The 19,695-nt window shown below is 48.9% G+C and overlaps 1 protein-coding gene across 5 annotated transcripts; it reads left to right on the top strand.

Moving 5' to 3' along the window:
* Positions 1-620: 620 nt before the first annotated feature.
* Positions 621-19,609, top strand: esrp2 (epithelial splicing regulatory protein 2). 5 transcript variants are annotated; one of them, XM_088614073.1, is made up of 17 exons: positions 621-833; positions 1,023-1,175; positions 1,708-1,836; positions 8,897-9,010; positions 9,200-9,314; positions 9,711-9,806; positions 10,290-10,344; positions 10,449-10,559; positions 10,870-11,002; positions 11,097-11,139; positions 11,513-11,814; positions 12,470-12,688; positions 13,523-13,709; positions 14,040-14,253; positions 14,817-15,000; positions 17,167-17,284; positions 18,218-18,357. In XM_088614073.1, the coding sequence occupies exons 2-16, from the start codon at positions 1,044-1,046 to the stop codon at positions 17,254-17,256; spliced, it is 2,124 nt and encodes a 707-aa protein (XP_088470199.1). In that variant the 5' UTR covers positions 621-833; positions 1,023-1,043; the 3' UTR covers positions 17,257-17,284; positions 18,218-18,357. The 5 variants fall into 5 exon arrangements, with proteins under 5 accessions (XP_088470199.1, XP_088470198.1, XP_088470196.1 ...); XM_088614072.1 differs by having other exon boundaries at positions 628-833; positions 10,452-10,559; positions 13,523-13,721; XM_088614070.1 differs by having other exon boundaries at positions 632-833; positions 13,523-13,721.
* Positions 19,610-19,695: the final 86 nt, after the last annotated feature.

Genomic DNA, 19,695 nt, shown 5'->3' with positions numbered 1-19,695 from the left:
CCTTCTAACAATAATGCCGTAAGGAGTGCAAAATGTCCTTCTCTCATTTGTAACCTTTGTTATTTTAATAAAATCTATGAGAACTGCTGCTTCATATTCAAATAAATAATCTTGCACTCTGCCCTTTCAATTAGAAAAAGTCGCTCAATATCTCAGGACAATCAAGCAGGGTGGCCAGGGGTTGCCCTAAAATTGTCATGATTGTTACGGTTGCTTATTAGGCGTTAACGTTGAAAGAGATCACTTCAATCAGAATTGACATTCCGCACAGAACTTCACCTTCTGATTTTACTTTTTCAACTACCGCAGTAGAGAAGTGTTTACACCACCCACACCAGCAGAACCGCGGTGCGGGCAGGCGCTGGAAAGTCTCTGTGCGCCGCTGGGCTGGGGGTGCAGTTTAAAAGGTAAAAGGTCAAGGAAGAGAACATTCATGTTGAAGAAAAACAAACAGCACGCTGTATCGACCGAGAGCCGTACACCTCTGTGAGGAAAGGTGAAGGCACGACAGGGGGAGGGGGGAGAGAAACACACCTCCAGTCACTTCCTGGGACCAGGAGCTCCGGCAGCCCAATCACACCGGGCCGTAGAGGTGTTGGATGTGTCGTGTCCCACCCTTACCTCTCGGTATCAGCCAATGGCCTAATTCCGCTGGGAGATTGATTTCTAACCCAGGGGCTGAGCTAAGCGCAGGTAACTCAGGGGAAAAAGTAGAAGAGAAAAAAAAAGCCTCCGGCGCTTGTTATGGTGTTAACGTGAAAGAAACCCGGATTTTTGTCGGCTACCAGTTCGACCAGTAACGCTGGAAAGAGCGCACACGCGTTTCGGATCAGGTAGAGTCTGCGGCCGCGCTCTTCAGAGTCGTGTAGTCTGTGAAAACTCTCCTCTTTTTTCTTTTCCTTTTGTTTGTAATTTCAGTTTAATTTCCAGATTTGTGTTCTCTTTTGTTTTTTTTTCTCTTGTCACTCGGAAAGAGGTGAACCCTCGTGTTGTTTTTATTTGATCTTTGCTTTCAATTGTAGTTTCTCTCCTTGTGGTCCCTGATGGCTTCGCACAGTGATACTCTGGTGGTGTTCTTTGGGCAAACAGCTGGTGCAAATGGGGGTAGACTGGGTTCGGATGAGAGGGAATTAATTCTCTTGGTGTGGCAAATTGTGGATCTGCAGGAAAAAAAGGTACGAACTGTCTGACCTGATTCGTGTTTCTCTTAATACTTGTGTGTTGGCAACTGCCCTGTATATAAGAAAGGTACCCTTTTTGTAACTTTGTAAAGGATATTATTCGCCAATGTGTGAATAATGTTGCGAAATGTAGCAAACTATGAAGACATTAGCTGGGTTTGAGGTTCTTCTGTTCAAACCGGACAGTAATCGGTCACATAATCCGACAGGGGAGGGTGTCCTTGTTCGCTTGTCCAAAAAGCTAGAATAACAAAACGGTACCTTTTGAGTCTTCTCGGCACAAACTCCGTTGAAGACTCGGGACTGCCTGTGCAATTTACTGCTTTGCTAGCAACCATGCAGCTGCAACGTGTAATTGAACTAATTGGTATCTCAGCCGTGCGGCTGTGCTCTTGTTGGGCGCAACAGCATTTTTGTTAGAGGAGTAAAGCCGGGTGTATCGGAGCAGCCGATCCTAGCTTTCAACCGTGGGTGAAGCGCCCACAAAACGGTAAAGTGGACCTGAATGCGTGCTGTCTGTTGACAGGTGGGAAAGCTACACCGCTGTCTTGTAAAACCGGACACTTTGGAGCTGACGGAGGAGTGTAAGGAGGAGAGCGGGCTGACGCTAGAGGAGCTGTGTAAGGCCGAGCCCCTGGACAGAGCTCTGCAACAGGTGAGCACCGTTCTGGGCGACGAGAGGGAACCTGTGTCCATCTCTCTCCCGCACCATTTCTTGGGGAGATAACACGCGAGCTCTGGGTGGGATACACAGAGATAACAATCGCTCCGGGTATTACTGGTTGAAATTGTGGCCTGTCTAATTTGATTCTATTAGGCTGCCTTCCATTCATAAGCCATTGCAGTAAAATAAATATGTTGTTCTAGTCGGCATGGAAGTGTAGCTGTCCGTCTTTTTTAAACAAATGGGCCTTTCTTACGAAAGAAACCGAGCCCTTCCTGGTGTCTGAGAAACCTGTCTGACAGCTTAGCACTAGAGGTCATTGCTGACATACCTGCAGGGCAGGATTCTGCTGATTTCACAGCACGCACTCTCGGGGAGAAGCCTGAAACAGTGACAAGACCGTTCTTGTTACAGTGCGCCGGCATTTAACTTACAGATAGTCTTGAGGAGTTCGTTTGTTGTTGATTTCACCACAAATGTTTTGTTCCCTTCATGCCCTATGGTGTGTTGGCATGAACACCTACCTAGTTTGCAGTGTCCTTTCATGAGTGATGCTGTGAGACAGCAGGTTCAAGCTCAGCACACGGGGCAGCGCAGTTGAGTTTGTGAGGGGACATACAGATCAGAGTACAGGAGCAAAAATGTAGCTGAGACTTCTCTTTCTGTTACCCTTGTTCAAAAGCGAACAAGGTGCTGCCCTTCTGTTGTGATTTAATGGGCCTGCAGGAATATTCCTTTGGGGGAAAACTGTTTGCTTTGAGCCAAAGGTAGTGTGCATATTTATGTAAGTTATTTTCCTTTGTTGTAAAATGCACATTATTTTAAAATTCTTGACCAAAGGAATTTTTGTAATTGCTGCATTTATTTATAGTTTTAGTTTCACATCCTATATCTGCCAAGGGGCACACAGGGAAGGTGGCTGGGACTGTCTGTGATGTGGTACTTGAAAAGCACTGAGGGCCAGCAGGTGTGCCAGTGTCTCTGGGAGAGGAGGCCCGCGGGCGTGCCAGTGTTTCTTTTGGGAGAGGAGGCCTGCGGGTGTGTCAGTGTCTCTGGGAGAGGAGGCCCGCGGACCTGCCAGTGTCTCTTTGGGGAGAGGAGGCCCGCGGACCTGCCAGTGTCTCTTTGGGGAGAGGAGGCCCGCGGACCCGCCAGTGTCTCTTTGGGGAGAGGAGGCCCGCGGACCTGCCAGTGTCTCTTTGGGGAGAGGAGGCCCGCGGGTGTGTCAGTTTCTCGGGGAGAGGAGGCCCATGGACATGCCAGTGTCTCTTTGGGGAGAGGAGGCCCGCACGAGAGTCCCATCTTGCTCTCCCTGGTAGAGTTGAGCAGAATTATAGTAACAGCAGCGTGTGCTGCTTGGCGAGGTGCTGGCTGGTGCGTGGCGGCCGGACTGCGCCCCCTCCAGCAGGGATGAAGATGCCAGCTGGTGCTGGGGTGGGTGATGGCTGGGATGATAAGCTGTAGCAGGCCTGGTCTTGTTGGGGCTCTTGTGCTGTGCAGACAGCTGGAAGGCAGAGTGTTACCTGCTTGTAGGCCCTGCCGCAGCTCAGCCCCCTCTCACCAGGATGTCAGTCTGTGTGTTTAGTGCAGGTCTGCTTCTCACCTGCCACACTCCTTTCTTATCAGACCTGTTTCACAGCAGCTACTGGAGGGAACCTGTTTTTTTATTGCTCAGCTCCTTAATTAAGGAGTGCTGCAGCTTTTTTGTTTTGTTTAAGGAAGTGTGTATGTCTGCAAAACTATTCTGAATTTATGGGAATTCTTTATTTTTGTTTGATACATTTTGATGAAAGGGTTTTCCTCTCTTTTTAATCCTATTGGGATTCAAACTTCCTTTTAATCATAGTATTTTCCAGTGTTTGGAAGAGAGTGCTTTTGAAGACGTTTTCGTCTGAAATGTTTACTAGTCTATATGCATTTCTCACCAAGCCCTTGTCAGGACTGTATGATCTGGGACCAGGAAGATGTTGAAAAAGAGATGTAATTCTGTGGGAAGGATGGGAATCTCCTGCTGGAGATGTTTATCCACCACAGTTGCTTGCTGATGTGTGCTCAAGCCTCTGCATGATGCCCAAGCACAACAGGAGAATTTGTGAAGCTGGTCTGATAGAGCAGCTCTGAGGAAGAACGACAGAGACTCTCTAGGTCACCTGGGGACCTCTGGAATGTGCTGCGGAGCACTTCATCTCTTCTAGTGCAGGAAGTTTATTTCTGATGTATCTTGGAGTCAGAGATGTCAAAAGGAAATCTGCATCTTGTGTTTGCAAAAAGCTTTGAAAAGTGAGCTCCTGGCCTTTGCAAGGAGCAGTGCAGGCTCAGTTCTGCTCAGTCCTACACCTTGGGCTGAGATTGTCCTCTCTGCTCAGTGTAATGGCTGAATGTGCACGTCACCAGGCCATGTTGTGAGCTGCAGCCTCTTCCTGCATCAGGGGCTAGCTGTTGAGCAGGTTGTGAAACAGAAATCATTTAAATGGAAAAGGGAACTAGAGTAATAACAGCCTGTTAGTCCGATGTCTTTTTCATGAGGCTATTGATGCTGTTGTTGAATCGTGAGAATGTGAGGAGCAAAGCAATCCAAAGGATTGTTCTGTTCTGGGCAGTGCTAGCAGAGTGCAGACTCCCAGAACCACACTATGCTGGTGCTCAGTCCTCTGTCTGCTCAAGGCAGATTTGTCATTTATTCCCACTGAGGTCTTGCTTGGAGTTAACTGTGTTCAGGTCTTTGAAAGGAAATCCCCTCTTCAGCTAGTAAGCAGTGACAGGATTCATGAAAGTACGCGCCAAGGTTTGGGGTTACAATATTTCTTAGACAAAGGCAAAGAGTAGAGTAAATTGCTATAGAGTAAATTGTAGGGACAAATGTTTTGTCAGTGGAATAGTATGAAAAGTTATTTTGGACCTTGGTCCAGAAAGAAGCTAATTGGGTCCAGTCCTGGTCCAAAGGCCAGAAGGAAGCTGATCTGGTTCTCTCCCTTAAAATGTGCCCTAGCCCATCATCTGAGATGGTTACCTATTGGGCCTCGCTGCACTGCAACCCCAGTATCTTCTTGGTGTGAAGGGCAGCTCTCTGAATGTCCATAGAGGACAGCGGCAAAAATGAATTCCAGGACCACATTCAGGATTTATTGTTCTTTTTCACAATTATTCCTTGTTCTTGGTTAGATTAGTTTATTGCTTTTGATTTACAAAAAATGGGTATTTCAGTAAGCTGCAAGTGATGAAGGTCTTGAGAAAAAGCTATTTATAGTTTTCTGCTCAGTCATGACCCAACGAGGTTAGAGGATGAGGATCTGTCCGAAATCTGCAAGCTGCTAGCCATGCCTGGGGCACTAGAGGCCTTGCACCTCTGTCTCTGGTTAGTGTAGTGATGAATAGGGGATGGTAGTCATGATGATTAAATATTTGCAGTCTTCTTCATTCTTGAGCCCCTATAAATTTTTCAGATTTTAATTCAACAGTTTTGTTCAATTCACCAGGCCAGCATCCATGTGTTTTCCTGTGTTCAAACCTTTACTTTTATAAAGAGATATAAGTATTTCTTAATCATAAGAGTAGTCTTAAGAATATTATGAATATTATTCTTATGAGTACTCATATTCATAATATTACAGATGTTGGTTGCTTGGCTTTTCTGACCCCTGGCTGTTGAAGTTTTCTTTCTAAAGGGGGTTCTGACCCTGTTGTTTTTAGCAGTGTGAGAAGCCACACATGAGAGAACCCTTCTCCTCCCATCTCCACACATGTGAAGGAGAGTAGGCCATGCTGCCCATCCATGTGGCTCAGAAAGAGGCCCAGTTGTCAACACTGGTTTCGGCACCACTGCTTGGTAGCTTGTTCCAGACTCCCACAACCTTTCCCTGAGGACGTTCCTCCTGTTTCCGACTTGGAATGCAACTTCCAAGTAGTTTCGACTTGTGTCCTTTGGTTCGTGTTTCACAGTTTATTCTGTAGAAGACTACCGTGTTGACTTTTTCAATGCCTTTGAGGATTTTGGATAAATAATCTGGTTCTCATGGATTCTTTAGACAAAGCCTCAGTCTATTTGAACAGATTGGAGGCCCTTTATCTCCCACTGTGACCATTACTCAGCTGCTGCACTGGAGTCTGACTGCCTGGGAACTGTGGGATCATTCCTTCTGGAAGATGTTTGCTCTGTAGTCAAACGAGCATAGTTGCGCAAGACTGGCAGCAAGTCCAGTCCTGCAGCACAGCGCAGCCCTGAGCAGTCAAACTGTGTGAGGAACCGTCTGGGATAACCAGCTGTGGCCAGTGTGTGGCCAGTGCTGACCTGACTCTGCCTTTCTTTCCAGCTGCTAAACAGAGCAGGTTTACAGATATTTTTCATATGGGATTTTTTAAAACAAAAGCAGGATATCTGGATTCATTGAGGACGTTTGGCGACGGGCAGATGGAAGTCCAGGAAAGGGAACCTGTTGTAACTGACGCTGAGGGCCCGTGTGTGCCCGTCATGGTGGAGCTCCAGGCAGTGGTGGTAGTGCGAGTCTGCCAGCCTGCTCCCCTTCCGGCTGCTCTCTCCACACCCCTCCCCCACTGCCCGGCCACGCCGCGGCCTCACAGAGCAAACAGCCCCGAGCCGGGAGGGGCAATCGATAGCGGCGGGGCTAAAGATCAGCCCTGCTGCTACCAGCCGTGCCCTTGGCAGGTACACAGCAGGGGGAACGTGATGGTCGTCGAGTGACATTCCTCTACTTGGTGTACAGCTCTCTGATCAGACGGTGTAACACAGTTGGGCCTGTTCAGGTGGTGGGGGTGCGGGAGACCAGCAGGAGAGAGCAGCTTGAATATCTTCTGCTCCTTCCCCTGCACCACTGCTGAGCTCCCTAATCTTGAAGGTGTTTACAGAAGGCAGGTCTCTGGGCTTGTGTTTGCACAGGGAGCTACCCTTGAGTAAACGGTGTGCCCAGCCATTGTCCTGCTGTGCACGTGACCCTGCAGAAGCACTAAGTATCCCGGCAGAGTTTTTCTGTTTTGCTGTCCTCAATGCTTCCTGGTGCCGTGTGGAGAGCTGCCTGCCGCACTGGAGTCCTGGAGTACTCATCCATGTAATTTGCGCCACCTAACTGAGGGTGTTGTATAGAGAATTAATCTCTTAAGAGTTCTTCCAGTCAGGGTTAACATTTACAATTTAAGCTGTCATTTCAGCCAGTTTCTTGGAGTTATATGGAGAGAAGGTGGAATGGTGGGCCCCCTCATTTATTGGAAATCTCCATTTGCAGTGATTTTAGGTACTTCTTTGCTGTGTGACTAGACCTGGAACCATGGGAACAGGGGGGCTGTTGTTCTCACTAACAGCAGACAGAGAGCGGGTCCCCAGTTTTACACAAGTTTATTACATCATCACAGATGCATGCTGTCATTTACAAACTCGGAGCACACACAACACTATGGGGCCAACTCACTATTGTGGGTGACTTGTCAATTAGTAACTACGCTCATTAGTGTGTCCTGGGACACTGTGAGATGCATCTCTCTCGGAGATGGAGCTTGTGGTTAGAATAGTGACTCTGATTGTAGCACCTCAACAACATGGGGACAATCAGTTTTAAATTGGAATGCTGGCATAAGCTCACGTCAGCTGGGTGATTCTTCATCAACCCAAAAAGGCAACAAGACCTGCTGGTCATGCACCTCAGTTTAGTACGAGAGTGCTACCCTACTTGAGCCTGCTGTCATGCAAAAATGTTGAAATGCAACTTAAGGTAATCGTTCCTCTCCCAGGGTGTGACTTGTTACTGTTCTGGCAGTGACCTGTCACCTTCATCAGGCTGGAGTCTGCTCTCTGTCAGAGGCCCAAAGGAACACACTCTGGCTTGTGCTGGGCCCCTTTACTCGAGCTGAGGGCTGTCCTGTCTGAAGTAGTTGCTGTGGTTTTCCTGATTTCTGCTGGTGTTGTCTGTGGCTTAGAAATCTGGTAATTGAACTGGTTATAAAGTAACATGGTAGGGAACTGCAGGTGGCAGTTTGCACTACAATTATGGTGCAGAATGAGTCTTGATCTGTCAAATTTCTGAATGGATTTTTAAAATTAAGACGTGTGTATAACTTAAAGGAGGAACTAATGTTTTTCTATCTGATATTGTGGGAAAGCAGATTAGTTTCAGGGTTAATGTGAAGTGAGTATTGCGCGTCACAGGCATGTTACTTCAAAGTCGGTAAGACAGTACATTTTGAAGAGCAACAACAATGTAGCAGGAAGAATTTAATCTGATATCCTGAGGGAGGTGGGGTATTTGTGTTCAGACCTTGAACATTATTTACCAAGCAACAAATTGAAATGTAGCTTGTGCAGGGTGACTGATGTTCCTAAACGACACTATAGATAGCTCTGAGATCGGACTCATTCCAAGCATGAGTCTGCACTGTCCTGTTTACTGCAAACAGTGTGGGGAAACAGTGTAAATTCATCTTGCCAGCATGTCTCTCATGCTTCCTGAGGGCAATCGCTGATCTCAAACTTGCCTGCATGAAATGGTTTTATCCATAACAACAGAAACGGGTTTGACTGGCTCCTCAGCCCTACACAAATGGCTTTGTAGGGCTGGGTTACAGGAAGATCATTTTTTATACATGTTGTATTGAATTGTGCACTGGTGAGGTCATTTGAGTTCTTTAAAAATAAAGCAGCATGTGTATATGAAAGAGTGTTTCTGGACAGTCTATAATGTAAGTTATAGTAAGATACCCTCTCTCTACATTCGATATCTCTTGGCTTAGCTTGGCAATCGCGTACGGTTCACACAGTTCATTTACCAGATCAAAAGGAAGGAAATAAAATAATATTGAATAATAATGTAAAATTATTTAGACATTTTTAATTCTAAGTGAATGAATAAGTAATACACCCTGCAAAATTAAAATGATAAATCGACAAAGTGGATATGAGTGAATCCTAGGGGATAATCAGTTTTCAGGAGGGGGAGATTTACTGATGCTGGTGGAATGGGCAGGTTGTCCACAGGGGGCGCCAAGGAGCAGTGCTGTCGGCTGAGAGGGGTGTGTCTGTCCTCACCACCCTGTCCTCCCTCCACAGTTCCAGCAGTCAATATCCAGTGAGCTGCAGGCTCTGGGCAGGAGCTCCTACACGCTCTGTACAGATGGACCCCTCCTGATCCGACAAGCCTTCCACCCTGAGGCCTCCAAGAAGGTGAGCGTGACCCCAGCCCAGGTCACATGATTGATGTCACATATCGCATGTCTCTCTCACATGGCAGCTGTGGAGGGTTTCCTCCTTGCTAAATGTCAGCACTGCAGTTTCCTGGATGTCTCGAGGGCTTTTCTTCTGAAGTTCTTTTTTCCCCTCCATTTCCTTTGTACTTATTCTCTCTCTTTGCAGAACCTGGTCTTGGCTGATTGTTTCTACTCCTTCGTCGATCTGAGGAAAGAATTTCACAAATGCTGTCCGAACGCGGGCGCGGTGAAGGACCTCTGTGCGTCTGCCATGGCAGAGTGTATCCTTGCGTGGCGCTGGGGACAGGGCTGTGACCTGGGGCTTGTGCCCAACAGTCACTGCAAACAGCTGAAATAGTCAGACGACTAAGTGCAGATGGACAGAGTCCTCCCAGTCCTCAAGCTGCAGTGGTCCATCAGGGATCCTGGAGAGCCCTGGTCCTTCACACCCATCTCTGACTATGGGCTAAAGATCCCACTAAAGTGGTTTAATTAGACCAGTGATTGGTTCAATTTAATAACTGAAAACTGGGCTGAAGGCAATGTAACTTTGCAGCACAATGGCTAGAGACAAATATCGATAGATGTTAGTGCAGACAATGCCTGAAAGCTGGCAGCCAGCTGTTTTCTGTTCCGTCACCTGCTCAGTTTTGCCTTTTCTTTAATGCACCGCTCAGACTTGTGCCTGCCCTCGCTCATGGAGAAGGCAGTGGGGGTGCAGGAGGTGAAAGCCATGGTGATGGTGATCTTGCACCTTCTCTCCAAGCCCTACAGTAAGTCCACCGCTCATGGCTCCTGGCTGCCCTCTGCTGGCAGACTAGTGGGATTGCTGGTGCTGTGAGAGCTGCACTGTACTTGTAAACTGTTCCCTGGTTTGAAGAAATCTGAAGGATTACACAATAATGTAACACAGAAATGTCCCAGATAATCCTATTTGACTGCTTGTATTCAAGACATCAGTAATTTCTCTGTAGACTTTCATCATAACAATCATTGATGGCAGCTTTAGTTCAATTTTTACATGTAGAAGGGAATGGATTCACATTTGAATTTTTGGAGTACGAAATTGCCGTCTGCCAGAAATCTTAACCACAGGATTTCTGTGACCTGAAGAGAGTTCTGTACTGTTCCTGCCTGCTCAGCATCTTTTAATTCAGTTCCTAATCTGCCAGTCCGAGGGCCTGCAGTTACTAGTTCTCTGTTGTGATTTTATTATGGGACCAGTCTGCTCAGTCTTCATTAAATTTTTCCTGCAGATCACAAATTCACCAGCTGTGAAACAGTGAAGCACAAGTTTGAGACAGGTGCCTGGTAAGTGAGGGGAGGGGGCTGGTGGGTCTCGTGGGGCAGTTGTATGGTGGGCTGTGGACTGGGGCAGCTCCGCGTCACACTCTCACCAGGCCTCTCCTCCACAGCAGCAAAACCGAGGCCGTGGACAGCGAGACGGTCATCCGCGCCAGGGGCCTGCCTTGGCAGTCCTCTGACCAGGACATTGCGCGCTTCTTCAAGGGCCTCAACATCGCCAAGTAAGGAGCTTAGCGGGAGAGCCAGAGCAGCCCAGGCTGCCAAAGGAGCCTTTTCTTATGGTTCTCCTTCTATTTCTATGAACAAAGTGATGTTTAGATATTGGCACTGGTGCATTTAGGAAGCATCTTAGGAAAGTATTTTTGTTGAGCCTTTGTTTTCTAACACGGTGCCCCTCTGGGGTGTTGATAGCTTTGTCCTCCTGCTTCAGAGCCGAGATTCTGCCATCTCGCGCGCGACTCTTGCCTGGCTCTCTCTCTGTCCGTGTTCTTGCGGAGCGTGACTCCTGGATCTGCGATTCCTCTCTCTCAGGGGGGGCGTGGCGCTGTGCCTCAACGCACAGGGCCGGAGAAACGGGGAGGCGCTGGTCCGCTTCGTCAGCCAGGAACACCGCGACCTGGCCCTGGAGCGCCACAAGCACCACATGGGCAGCCGCTACATCGAGGTGGGGCCGGCCCCTTCTTTCATCTCACAGTACGGCACAGAGTGCCCACGCAGGACCTTCTGAAATCACACCACTTTTCCATTTCCCTGTGCAGGTCTACAAGGCAACTGGGGAGGAATTCCTAAAGATCGCCGGTGGTGAGTTTAGCTGTCATGTGCTCCTGTTGTAGATTCCTATGAGCACCTAATTCACTAATTGAATGGATTCTAGACAATTTAAACACTTTCTAAAGGTCTTAAGTTTAATATTAAAAAGATCCCGATGGATCTGTGGCCTTGTGCTGGTACTTTAGGAGACTGGCCTGTCTTTGCTGCTCTTCACATGGAGTCTTAAGTTCCCCCAAGTATGCCAGACAAACAACAGTGTAAAGTGGCTGATCTTTCAGGGTGGGAGCGAACTGATCCCAACAGTGTAAAGTTTCTGATTCTGTTCATGTCAGGAGTTTGTTGCTTCTCTCACTAACTGGGCAGTCTCAGTATGGTGGAGAATACTCTGTGCCCTCTTTGTCAGGCACGTCCAACGAGGTGGCCCAGTTCCTGTCCAAGGAGAACCAGGTGATCATCAGAATGCGTGGTCTGCCTTTCACGGCCACACCCGAGGACGTTCTGGGGTTCCTGGGGCCGGAGTGTCCCGTCACGGACGGCCGGGAGGGGCTGCTCTTCGTCAAGTACCCGGATGGCCGTCCCACAGGAGACGCCTTTGTGCTGTTCGCCTGCGAGGAGTACGCACAGAACGCCATCAAGAAGCACAAGGAGATCCTGGGCAAGAGATACATAGAGCTGTTCCGCAGCACGGCTGCCGAGGTGCAGCAGGTACGGTCTTCGCCGGTCTCTGCACCGCATAACAGGCCTGTTTCCCCCTTCCCTGTTCCTCACCTGAACTGCTGCAGCAGTCTGACTGCAGTGCAGTGCCACTCCTTGGCCAGGAGGAAGTACTACAGGAATCGCTGAAGTCTAATAGAGCTGAAAGGACCAAACTAGTGATTGTCTTCTGTAGTAATGCCCTTTTCAATTTAAATCCAGCCCCTCTACTGAACATTTTTCTGACTTCAATCCTATTGGACATTTATTGTTTTTGTATCCAAGGTTTTGCTGATGAGATGTAGTGCATTCTGCAGCAGAGAGGGGGTGCTGCGGGAGTAACCCTGGTTTTTGGGGATCCTCTGGTGTTTGTTCTCCCCAGTTTTAGAGCTATCAGGTTAAATGAGTTGCCTTAATAATAACCATGTGGTTTATAAGTCAAGGTGGTTATAAAGTGCTCGGAGGAAGTAAACCATAGAGGACAGGGAGTTTCCCCAGGCAGCACCTGACTTTTACAGCAAGTAAAACGTTAATTTGCCCAGTTAGATCTTTGTTATTATTTTAGTCTCTTATTAATCGGCCGGAGATTCAGTGCATTGAGGGTGGTGCCTGCTGCGCAGAGGCTGGTCTGATGTGCACTTGTCCCCTTGCTGTTCCCTGTGTCCAGGTCCTGAACCGGTACATGTCCACGCCGCTGATCTCCACGCTGCCCCCTCCCATCCTGCCGGTGATCCCGCAGCCCTTCATTGCCACGGGCAGCACGCGGGACTGCATCAGGCTGCGCGGCCTGCCCTACACCGCCACCATCGAGGACATCCTGGAGTTCATGGGTGAATTCACCATTGACATCAAGCCACATGGCGTCCACATGGTGCTCAACCAGCAGGTGGGGGTCTGTCCAGCGCTCTTGTCTTTTCTCTCTGGCACCACACTCGTCCCTCCCCCTGGTGCTGACCCTGACCTGACACTGGACACTCGTCCCTCCCCCTGGTGCTGACCCTGACTGGACTCTGGACACTCGTCCCTCCCGCGGGTGCTATCCCTGACCCGACACTGGACACTCGTCTCTCCGAGGAGCGCTGACCCGAATCTGGACACTCTTCCCTCCTGTGTGTGCTGACCCTGACCCGACACTGGACACTACTTTGTTTAGTCAACCCTTTCACTGTCTCTTGGGTCACCAGCTCCTTGATAGCTGCTGCAGTACATACTAAGCAGAAGAGATGTTCCAAACAGGGAGCCAGTCTGAGCTTGATTGGTTGCTAGTATCTAGATGATACCTGGATCTTAACCAGCTGTTTTTTTTAAAGAAACCAGGATGTCAGCTTCAACACCATGGCTGGGTAGCTTGTTACAAATCCCCCTTGTGAAAACAAATGAATATAAAACACATTACAAAACTTTAAAACCCACATCTTTATAATTCAAACATTGTACGTGTCCGTAGAAATAGTAGGTTTTAATAAAATATACAGAGTGCAAGTGGGCAGGTTGGTGCTTTCATGACGTGAGCCTCCCTGCCCTGTTGCACTGTGATTTGATCCACTAGAGGTTTTACAAGTGATCAGGTGGTAATGATGAAGCCGGTATGATTTCAGTCCTGGCTCATCTATAGATGCAATCGAAGTGAAGCGATGTCTCTCGGTAGTGCTGGCTGACCCAGCAGACCGGCGCGGGAGGCTGACCTGTTTCCCCGTCTTCTCCCCGTGTGGGTGTCCAGGGCCGTCCCTCAGGAGATGCCTTCATCCAGATGAAGTCGTCGGAGCGGGCGTTTCTGGTGGCCCAGAAGTGCCACAAGAAGATGATGAAGGACCGCTATGTGGAGGTGTTCCAGTGCTCGGGGGAGGAGATGAGCTTTGTGTTGATGGGGGGCACTCTGAACCGCAGTGGCCTGTCGCCCCCACCCTGTAAGTTACCATGTAAGTGGACCCTCGTTTTTCTTTCTGACTGTCCTGCAGGGGACTGGGGTAGGTGCAGCACCTCTGACCTCTGACCTCAGGAGCATGCTGTCCTAGTTAATGAAGATGTAGGGAGGGTTTTTCTGTTTGAGTGACCATGGGAGACATGCCTCAGTCAGGGTGAATTGGGAGAGGAGATTAATTAACTGAAATGTGGGCTTCCCTCTGCAGAGGACTGCTTCTTTACAGACTGGAGAAGGAACAAATGGAAAAAGGCATGATCTTGGCTGTTGATCAAAGGCTGTTGTGACTGGCTCGTGCTCCTCTCTGTCTCTCCAGGTCTGTCTCCTCCGGCCTACACCACGTTCCCCGCGCCCACCGCAGTGTTCCCTGCTGAGGCCGCGCTGTACCAGACCCCCGCCCTGCTGGCCACGCCCCGCACCCCCCAGGCCCCCACCCACGCTGCTGCCCCCGCCCTCGCTTACTATCCCCCCCAGCCCCACGCCCAGCTCTACATGAACATGAACATGAACTACACCGCCTACTACCCCAGGTGAGTCCCCCGCTGCCCGTTCTGGTCCTTGAGCCATCAGCCCAGCAGGCAGGGGAGGGGTGGGGGCTTTCCCCCTCTCGGAGGGCAGTCGCACTTGACGAAAGACAGTGGGACAGCATTGCAAATCTCAGTCTGCATTTGCTCTTTGATTGGATGGCCCTCTCTGTGTTGATTTTACACACCTTTAGTTGGGGAACCACCTACCTCTCTTTAATCTAGGGCAGTTTTCCATGCTCTCCTCCAATCGTAGCACTTTTGCTAGAGTAAACCACCCAAGAGTAGCTACTGCCCGTGGGCGCCAGTCCTTGCAGTGGGCCGCTGTCCTGTGATTTATGCTTTTTGTCGGCCATTTTCTCTGCCTGCGCTGCAGTGGTGTGAGTCTCTTGGCCAGGCTGTCATAGTAACTGAGAGTTAGTTATCAGCTGGGACTTTGTGTGGTTAAGCACAGGGGTTGTAATTTTTAGGTGTTGTTGACACGTACTCTGTCGCCCAGTGTGTGTGGTATGTGTGGTCTGGAAGAGGTTTGGCACTAATGCTGGTGTCTCTGCTTTGGCTCTTTACAGCCCCCCAGTCTCCCCCACCACACTGGGGTACTTTGCTGCCCCACCTGGCACCATGGCGGCAGCAGTGGCCGCACAGCCCCCCTCCACCCAGATGCTGGCCCAGCCAGGCGCCCTGGTCAGGATGCAGGGGCTCCCCTTCAACACGGGGGTCAAGGACATCTTGGGCTTCTTCCAGGGGTACCAGGTCAGTACTGCTGCTGAGCACCGCCCTCTTGCTCCTCCTCAGCCAGGGGCCAGGGAGCAGGATGTGGTATACCTGACCACCAACACAGGTCAAAGTTTATACAGGCATAACCGCAGCTGGCAGTATATTCTAGCTGTGCAAATGTTTGTTTAAAAGGATAAAATTACAGTATGAGCTTGATTAGGCTCTTCTTAAAGAACATTGATGAATGGGCTAGTGTATCCCTATGAGAATTCTTCTCTCTCCTGCCGGGCGTGTTGGAGCCCGTCACCTCTTCTTGCAAAGTGACGACTAATCAGTTCTGAGCCTTTTGGATGTTCTTCAGTTTGAAGTGTTCCCAGCCTCAATCAGCAGCATTCTCGCCTCCTGCCAGAACACAACACCTAAGTGGCCGAAAACTCCTCTCGTGAAGCTCGTGCTCTGTGTGAAACGCTGTGTGTTCAGGGCCGCGCAGTTTGGACGTGCCAGCAGGATTAGCATCCCTCGCTGTCTGCCTGCACGGGTGGGCTCCGAGACCGGCCTGGTCTGGTCGAGCGCCCCCCTCACAGAGTTGTGGGGGGGTTACCTGCTTGATCAGACAACTCAGGTTTCCACAGGGAAACTGGATCTGGAATGGAGATGAAATTGAAGAAGGTGTATTCAATTGCCCCCCCGGGGATGAATAAAGTATTTTGAATTGAATATTAGCTGTATTACCAGACTGAGGAACAAGACCAGCTATCTAGAATTTTATCATTTCATCTACATATGTTTACTTTTATCTGGGGGTTATAAACAACGGAGAGCATGTGAGAAAATGAAAAACGAACAGCAGACATTTGAAAAAGAGTAGTGAGTCCAACGTGGTCTGTGTTTTGAAGTCCTTTAGCTCGGGGTGGTCCTCAGATGTGAGCCACAGGAGCTAATCTGCTGACCTCCTGTAAGGGAGATCAGAGGTCCCTTTTAGTGAACTCCTGAAATCGGTGAGACAGGAGTTTGACTGTCACCTCTGTCTGTCCTGCTGCTCCAGGGCCAGCTGTGGATGGGGGCTGTGTCCCCGGTGGCCGGTACGAGTTGCCGTCGCTGTTACAGAATCCCTTGTACTGAGTTTGATGGGAGTCGGGGTGGTGCTGAGATACATAGACCATTTTCTTCTTCTTAGGACATCCCTTGTCTGTAGTCCCTCAGAGGTGTCTTTTTTTTAATTTGGGAATTTTTAGTTATCTTTTTTTTGTTCTTCATACAGTAGTTACCAGACCTGCGCTTTTTCCAAACTCAGAAAAGCACCATAGAAGCACCAGAAAATTCAGTTACATTTTGACATTCACCACTTCTGAATCCATTCTGATATACTTGCAAGGGATCGAGTATAGATCATGGACAAAGCAATCTGAATACTAAGAAGCTGTTGCAAGAAATGGGCTCTGCTCTTTCCTTCTGTGTTTGGCACATCTGGCCCTGCTGATGTTTCACAGCCCTGTAGCTTCTTGGAGTGACGTCACTGGAGAAGGGTTATTGTACAGAAAGGCTATTCCCTTTTCAGGACACGTCTCAGTTTGACACGTCTAGCGCAGATCTGGCAACTCGCAAGCACTGCTGCCACATGACAGCCAGGGGCTGGGTCTGGAGTGTGGTGATGTCATGTCACAGCCCTCTCTGAGGGCGGTGTGCTAAGGTCCCGAGAGAGACTGAGGAGACAACAGCCCTCCAGGCAGGAGAGCGCTGAGCACTGCCGTGACCTGGAGAACCTGCGCAAGCTGAGCTCAAGCTCCCTCTCCAGAGTTGATCAATCATTGTGCTTGACATGCATCTCACTGGAGAGCTGATGACCTCCTCTGGCACAGCCTGCTTCTGCAGTGTTGATGTACGTGGAGGATCAGGTTATGTAAGATAGGTCCAGAAGAATGCATGTGTGTGTTGTTCCAGTTTCTCTTATGTTTTTGTTTGCTTGCTTTTTGAGATTTGAGGTGGAATTACATTACAATTTGACACGCTTAGAAAGCAAATTGCATACCTAACAAAAGACAGCAGGTCCTGGTCACAGCCTGTGCATGATGGCATTGTGGAAACTCTGTGCTCTAACTATATGCAGTGCTTGGAGCTGCGAGTGTTTGGAAGTGTGTGTGCCGGGGGGAGACTGTTCTAGTCCATCTGCTGACTGTCGCGTGTGTCACACTTGTACTGTAGTATGCTCCTGATGACTACAGCAGCCTAATTCAGATGAGCGATCAGGCACGGAGCTTGATTCAGCCTCCCAAAGAGTGGCTCTGTTTGTAATTGCCCCACCTTTCCAAAATCGGAGAAGGTAAGACCAAGCATGGATTGCACTAGCTGGACTTTATAATAACCTGGGCTTTTTGGGTGGTGCTTTACTAAACAAAAATCAGTGATTAATGATTAACGGCCTTTTCTGTTCTGCTTGTTTAGAAAGGATTTTTTCTGTCTGTTCGAATCTGCTAACCTGGATAAGGTTCAAGTTGTTATGATGAATGTTTTCAATTTTAAATCCTCCAGTCTTTCTGATTTGGATCTATCACTTCCAGTTTTCAGAATTTCACAATCATTTGGAATTCCTTTGAAGGGCACAAAATATCTAACACAGCAGGTGGTTTCATGATCATTAGTCATAGAGTGACTGGGTAATGTGTACCCTCTCCTGTTGAATCCGAGTAATGCTGTGTCGTTGATGCACATGAGCAGCTGTCTTCTGCTGTTCCTGCCTTCACCTGCTTTCTGGACCCGAGCCTCCTGAGCGGTGTGGTTTTAGAGTGGTTTTGTCAGGTCTGGCACACTACTGCCAGTGGCCCAGTAATTAACCACCTGCCAGCCTTCCAGCTATCCGTGAGCACTGCTGGCCAAGCCGAGGGCAGGAGGAGCTCGTGCTGCCAGCCTCCAGACACGCTGGCAGGACACTAGTGTTGCCCATAGTGGCCGGTCTTCTCAATCCTCCCTCAGTCTGCAAAGCTGCCTTTACTGAAACACTGATGTGAATCTTAAACAGCCTGCAGAGTCGTGTCTAATCCCCGTTTTTAATCCCCTCTGGCTGCCTCTCCGCTGCTCTGCTCCTCTCTGATCAGACCCAGGGCTCTGGGAATGTTACTCCTTCCTCTCCCGTCTCGCTTCAGGGTTTTTTGCCAGCCGGTGCTAGGGCAGGACTGGAACCCCAGGGGTGCGCTCCTGGCCCGGGGGTTCTCGGGTCGGCTCCTGCTTTTCGCTGACAGTGCCTCTTGTGTTGCAGCTCCAGCCGGACGCGGTGCTCGTGTTGTATAACTTCAGCGGGCAGCGCAGCGGGGAGGCCCTGGTGACCTTTCCCAGCGTGGAGCAGGCGAAGCAGGCGGTGGCCGAGCGCTCAGGGCGTCCTCTCGCTGGACACACCATTCACCTTTGTGTGCTGTGACCAACCCAGAGGATGGGGGAGGGCAGGGGGGCTCTGGAGCACAACACTACGCAAAAACCACAATGGCACAAAATGATCAGAGCACTGTGCCCCTCACTGGACTTCCCTACCCACTGTGGACTTGAGTAAAGTCATCCAACACAAAGGAGTCTGTTCAGATTTCTTATTCTGCGGCATCCCTCAAGGAGAAGACCGTCTCATGCAGCCACTGCCTAGATAGGTGCAGCAGACATATTCGTGCATCCAGGTTCATCACTCATCTGATAGCCAAGAACCGTTGATTTTCTGAAAAAGGGAATTCTTAGTGAGGTGTGGGGTGCTGAAGTTAGAGCTGCAAGGTGGCCGGTGCGGCTGTGGTCTTCAGCAGACTCCCCCTCAGACCGTCTCCCAGATAAGACTTCTGAACAGAGTCCTCCTCGATTGCGATTCCTGACTGACTTGGCAGCCAGAGTACGTGCCAGTGTTGTGCAACCACTGCAAGACCTAAAGCGACTTCTACCTGCATCTGCTACCAGGAGTCTGTTGGACATGCACTGCTGATTCTTGACAGATGGCACATAAAATATAAGTTATATTTTATTTAAGTCTTAACTTTAAAACCATTAGTAGGAGATGGTTCCTGGGGCTACATGAAAGGTATCCGTTTCATGTGTATGATTTCACTCAAGGGAGGGAAGTCTATGTATTCTCCTGCCACAGCGAAACTGCGCTAGGAATCCAGTTAGGTTCCTTATACTGGTTTTTCTTCCAAAGTCTCAAAGATGTGCCATGCGACTCTTTAATCTTGGAACTTGCATGCAAACTTGATTTCTTCCTAAAAAAGACACAGATACTGTGAAAATATATCCCTTCCTTCCCTATGCAGTGAACAGCTTCATGTGGCCTTGTCTGCACACATTGTTTACAATATTTAATCGAATTTCTGTACTATGAAATTAAGTTGTCTTCAAATTATTGTGCCTTCTGGAGCATGCCTTTTGTTTTGTAAATTTGTTTTGTATATGTGTATAAGCTACATGACTTTGTTTTTATGCGAGTTACAGGCGTGAGTGGAGCCCTGCTGAGTGAGCACTGATCTTCTGCTCTGGCAAACCCAGCAGAGCAAGGTGTGAACGGGCCTGGTCACAGGCAGAGATGTCATTTTTTGTTTTAAGCAAGTTTGAAACTTGTCTGAATTTAGAAATTAATGTATAATAATGCATCATATATTGAAACAATAAATGAAAACAGATACTTTTTTGTATTCTCGTTTCCACTTCTGGGACCGTGTTATGATCGTGGATATGTACCAATATACAATGTAGCAAATTCTATTTACT

Source organism: Lepisosteus platostomus, chromosome 20 (assembly GCF_059453375.1).
Source record: "Lepisosteus platostomus isolate fLepPlt1 chromosome 20, fLepPlt1.hap1, whole genome shotgun sequence".
In the NCBI taxonomy this organism is placed as follows: Eukaryota; Metazoa; Chordata; class Actinopteri; order Semionotiformes; family Lepisosteidae; genus Lepisosteus; species Lepisosteus platostomus.
Note: the sequence above shows the minus strand (reverse complement) of the source record. Positions and strands in the feature narration are given on the sequence as shown.